The sequence below is a fragment of the Heliconius melpomene genome, chromosome 7 (genome assembly GCF_056956725.1).
Source record: "Heliconius melpomene rosina isolate 202511_hmr_F chromosome 7, ASM5695672v1, whole genome shotgun sequence".
NCBI lineage: Eukaryota > Metazoa > Arthropoda > Insecta > Lepidoptera > Nymphalidae > Heliconius > Heliconius melpomene.
The window spans coordinates 5,872,081-5,877,218 of NC_140395.1; the positions used below are offsets into that span (position 1 = coordinate 5,872,081).

At 34.2% G+C, this 5,138-nt stretch overlaps 1 protein-coding gene across 1 annotated transcript; it reads left to right on the forward strand.

The window, feature by feature from the left end:
- The first annotated feature begins 422 nt into the window (after positions 1 to 422).
- Positions 423 to 4,022, forward strand: LOC146537493 (zinc finger CCCH domain-containing protein 15 homolog). Its single transcript, XM_085187626.1, has 7 exons — positions 423 to 680; positions 861 to 1,062; positions 1,441 to 1,541; positions 2,308 to 2,445; positions 2,569 to 2,835; positions 3,090 to 3,320; positions 3,804 to 4,022. Exons 1-7 carry the CDS (start codon positions 609 to 611, stop codon positions 3,981 to 3,983), a joined length of 1,191 nt encoding a protein of 396 aa, XP_085043752.1. The 5' UTR covers positions 423 to 608; the 3' UTR covers positions 3,984 to 4,022.
- The last annotated feature ends 1,116 nt before the right edge of the window (positions 4,023 to 5,138 follow it).

Sequence of the window (5,138 nt, forward strand, 5' to 3'; positions counted from 1 at the left end):
GTTGCTAAATACCATTATTAATTTAAATAATATAATATGATGTTCTGTAATAATGTTCTGTTACTAATTTTGACAAGGATATCAGACACAAATGTAATGTACAATTCTAATATTGCAAATATTTAAAATGTAGTGATGAGTGCTTATGAATTTAATTGTTTTATTTTATTTAAAAAAATACACGTACTTGCCCTTTGCATTTTGAAATACTGGTTATGAATATTTCTTAACAATACATATCAATCTTTTTCTCATATACATTTTTGGAATATATATAAAAAATATATTTTTAAAAAATATTGCATATTTTTTGTAAAAAGCAAACAAAAAACTACAATTTATCTATATTATGTCGATTCGATTCGACATGAGATTATTTTGATGATCACACATTAATAAATTATAATACGAATTACGATTTGTCACTGTCAAAATATAGTCTTCCACGACAATTCTCGCCGCAGGTTAAAGTTATCATAGCAACTCGCATGGTTTAGCTTTTTAATCGCAGATATCCTGCGATAATAAATTTTCTTTTATGAAAATAAATCCATACTTTGGGTGTCATAAGTTTTTAATTTAGTAACAAATACAGTAAGAACCTAACCATGCCGCCGAAAAAAGCTGGCAATGCAGCCAGCAAGAAGACAGAACAGAAGAAGAAGGAGAAAGTAATAGAAGTAAGTTTTAAACTTTTTCTAAGTAATATGGGAGATCTACCATACTCAATATGTAAATATATTGCTATCGTCCATATTTGTGATTAATAAGGAAACATAATGAATGTTGATGATATTTTGTAAATCATTTAACAATAAGATAATATTAAACTTTAATATTAAGAAAATATTAATTTTTAGGATAAAACTTTTGGATTAAAAAACAAAAAAGGTGCAAAACAACAGAAATTTATACAACAAGTAGAAAAACAAGTGAAAAGTGGAGGAATTCATCCAGCGAAACCCATGGAAGATAAAAAGAAGGACAAGGAACAAAAAATGAAAGATCAAAAGGAATTAGCTTTGCTTTTTAAACCAGTCCAGACACAAAAAGTGGAAAAAGGTACAATCATTAGAATGGACTACCTGTAAATTTTATGAGAAAATATATTCCCATTATGATTATGATTTTGCTTTGTGCTTTGTCTCCAGTTCTGACTCAGATAAACCAAATTCAAAAACATGTCTACAGTTCTATTAAAACTACCCGTGTAACATCCCTTATTGATGTTAATGTCGACTTTCTGGCTTGTCCTTTTTGAGCAGAACTGCTGTCTGAAACTAGTAGCTTTATGGTTTATCCACAATTCAAAATTGCCTAGAGATCTCTTTTTGCATTAAGTATGTTGTGAATTTGAATAATTTCAACATACTCTTATTCGTTATTTCCTATTTAGGTATTTTATATTTTTTTATTATAACTCAACTTTAAAATTTACAGGCATTGATCCAAAATCAGTTGTGTGCGCTTTCTTCAAACAAGGACAATGTACTAAGGGTGATAAATGCAAATTTTCTCACGATCTAACCATAGAGAGAAAGGTATGTACAGAGTACAGACACTGTTGTTCAATATGTTACAGAAGGAGTAGGATTAGCATATAAAGAGAAAAAACAACTTAGCATTCCTTGGATTCACAGTATGGGGGTTTGAGGGCCCTTCCAGAGAACTTTCTTGGGGGCACAAGTGTGTGATGGTTACCACAACAGCTATGGGTTTGAATCTCACTTGGGGCAATAAAATATTTAGTATTTTAATTTCCTCACTCTGGTAACAGGTTACAAGCAACTAGTATACATTTTTATTCTTACCGATATTTCTTGTCTCATAGTAGAGGCACCATTAGATTTGGTAAAGTTGAGGGTTTGTGACCAACCATAGAGTGTTTGCTATTGTAATGAGAATAATTTCTACCACTTTCCACTGGTCAGGTACAAACTGTTGTCATAGAATAGCGTTAAATATCGCAGTAAGCAGCACATGGGTCGAATGTGGAAGGTCTTTCATAACTTTGGTAGTAATGAGGTCATAACAGGGGGCTTATTTGGGCTGAGTTTCTTGGTTGAATAAATTTCATTAAAGGGAAACTTTTTGATCTCAGTTGACTGCTGGCTGGTAAGGGACTGAGATAGAGAGTCTCTTAGCTGGATTTGGAGTAAACACTCTTGATAAGGGTTCTTGAAAAGTTATGTATAATGTCAGTTGCAATTTGTTTAACCAAAAGAATAATAGCGGTGGCTCTGTGACAGGGTGTTGAGTTCCAATAAATAATGTTAAATAAATAATGTTAATGTTTTATATCCACAGGCAGAAAAAAGATCATTATATTTTGATATGAGAGATGATGATGAAGATAACATGGACAACTGGGATGAAGATAAACTTAAAGAAGTGGTTGAAAAGAAACACGGAGAAGGAGATAAACAGCGGCCCTCTACTGATATTGTAAGTTAAAATAGTCTTTTAACACTATTATCTATTAAAAATATTCTCTCTTTACTTACAAATATGTTATACGAAGGAAACTATGAAGGTAAAAAAATGATTTAAAATGACAATTACTTTCAGATTTGTAGGCACTTCTTAGAAGCTGTGGAGAAATCCAAATATGGTTGGTTCTGGGAATGCCCATCGGGCACTAAATGTATATACAGACATGCGCTACCCCCTGGCTTTGTTCTCAAACGTGATAAGAAGAAAATGGAGGAGAAAAAGAATGAAATATCACTTGTTGATTTGATTGAAAGGGAAAGGGCTGCCTTGGGTGCAAATCAAACTAAGATCACTTTGGAGACCTTCCTCGCTTGGAAGAAAAAGAAGATTAAGGAGAAACAAGTATGTAATACTTACAAGTATTATCTATTCACTAAGGAAAATGTATTATTTTGCTTTTTCATTTTCTCATTTTTAGAAGAAAGACAAAGCACGGCGTTGGGTTTAGCACACTCAGTATGTCGAGAATTTAATAGACCGTAGGGAACAGAGTGTCTTACTAGAGTCTTAACTAGGTTCCCTATGCCTACGTATCTGTAGTCAGGATTCAGTGTGAAACAAGAAAAAACTTATTCTAAATTAAATCTAATTTCCAGGATGCCCTAACCAAAGCGGAAGAACAGAAACGGACGGACTTCAAAGCGGGCAGGGCTATCGGTCTGTCTGGTAGGGAGATGTTCTCCTTCGACCCTGCGCTGGCGGTCGCTGATGACGACGACGACGAGACCTTCGACCTGCGCGATCTTCGGGCGCCGGAAGAGGAGGAGGAACAGAGTGTGGAGTACCGAGACATACAGCTGGACCTCATTGGGATGGAGGCTTCGGAGGTTAGTATTTTAGCACTAACCAGACTATTTAATATATTTCTTTTGTGGATTATAAGAGTTACAAGTAACTATCTAGTCAATGTCTTTCGTGGGCTGTTCTGTATTGTTTATTTGATATTTTTTTCGTGAATTATACTGGGCTAATTAGTGGGATATAATAAGTAATAAATATGCCATAGAAATGTGAAATTCTGTAGGCACCATGTAAAATTTGAGTCTTTTTGTGTGTTGGTTTCGGTTGTTTTCTGTCCGTCAGTTACTTAGCAATTAAAGTGTTATAAACACTTCCTATATCGAGAAGAGCTGCGCCGTAACGGTCTCTAATTAACGACAGTTTAGTTTATTGCTCCTGTGGTCAAATGGAAATAACAAATTTTTATGTATCCAGAAGGTACCCAGATTCCCTCTGCCTCCCCTGAAATATGCAGGATACAACGTGAAGCATACTAATTGTATAATTTTTACATATATTTGTTCTATCAGGTGGACGGTTCTGGTACAAAAGCAACTGAAGACCGACTGGAACAGCTCGGCAAAGGCCTAGAGAACGGCGAGACAGAGGAAACCAACGAAAACCAAGAAAATGCAGTACCTATAAACGAGAACCTGTTCCTTGATGAGGACCTGGACGAGGAATTGCAAAATCTAGACCTGGAAGATTAGTTTAGTTTATGTATGAATAAAATGAAAGTTTAAATATAATAATTTGTTATTTTTCAAAATACATTTTTTAGCTCTATAGCAAGGTCGGCATAGAGGGAATAATTTATATAAACCTATGTTAATATAAATTATCATTTCACGATTGTTCACAACCACTTTCTTTATATTGCATGCAGTGTTTATCTTTAACTGGCAGTACATTAATTGTTTTGTTTTTAAGTTAGATTTACTTGAAATGTAACAATGTATGAGCTGTTGGTAAACTTAATAAAATAAATAAATAAATAAGATACTTCCTTTCTCAAGTACCGCAAACATTTTCGAAACACAGTGCTGATTAGCGGACTACGACGCTGCGTTTTGTCTGTTAACAAGCCGACCGAAAGTTCGGTTTCTTCCAAAACCTGCCGAATCCAAGTATTTGTCAGGCGTCACTCTACTAATAATTATAGTCTAACGCCCAATGTTAATAATCAATCCTAATCCATAAATTGCAACCATAGATTGAAATAGACAGAGATGGAAGACGGCATGCAGGTTAGTGATTGGATAGACATGTCGGACAATACAAGATTGACGTTAACTGGAGATAGGAGATACATTATTAATATTGGGCGTAAGAGTAATCAAGTCGGTTAATTAATGCCAAATTATAAAAATAAAATTCTGTATAAATGCATGTAAACATTGCGTGGAAAAGTTTTCATGTCCGAAAAATAGTTAAAAAATTTGATTTATTTCTAGTAAAACAACATATTTTTTTATAAACACTAGGTTTGGAATAAAAAAAATCAGCTTCACGCTATCCTGCATGCAGCAGGGTAGGCAGAGGGAACCTAGTGTTAAGATATTCCATTTCCCACTTTCCTCCGAATTATGGAGGAATTGCGTGTTGAGTGGCGTAACTCAATGCCGCCCTTTGCCTCGACACTAGAGCGAAGAAATGGAAATATACATTTTAAATAAATATTTCACTTCCTCGAGTGGGGATCGAACCCACACGACTGGCCTGGAATAAGAGCATAGTTAATTCTTGTCTTTTTTGAACAAATGTTATTTAAGGTAATAATTTGAGAGCCCTATACCATTTATTTAATACGTTACACAATATAACTTCAAAACTTATTGTATTTACCGTTTTTAGTAGTGTGTTTC

Coding starts and splice junctions, on each gene's coding strand:
- LOC146537493 (XM_085187626.1), top strand. CDS start 609: ATGCCGCCGAAAAAAGCTGGCAATGCAGCCAGCAAGAAGACAGAACAG. Junction 1,063..1,440: donor GACACAAAAAGTGGAAAAAG/GTACAATCATTA, acceptor TAAAATTTACAG/GCATTGATCCAAAATCAGTT. Junction 2,836..3,089: donor AGAAGATTAAGGAGAAACAA/GTATGTAATACT, acceptor TCTAATTTCCAG/GATGCCCTAACCAAAGCGGA.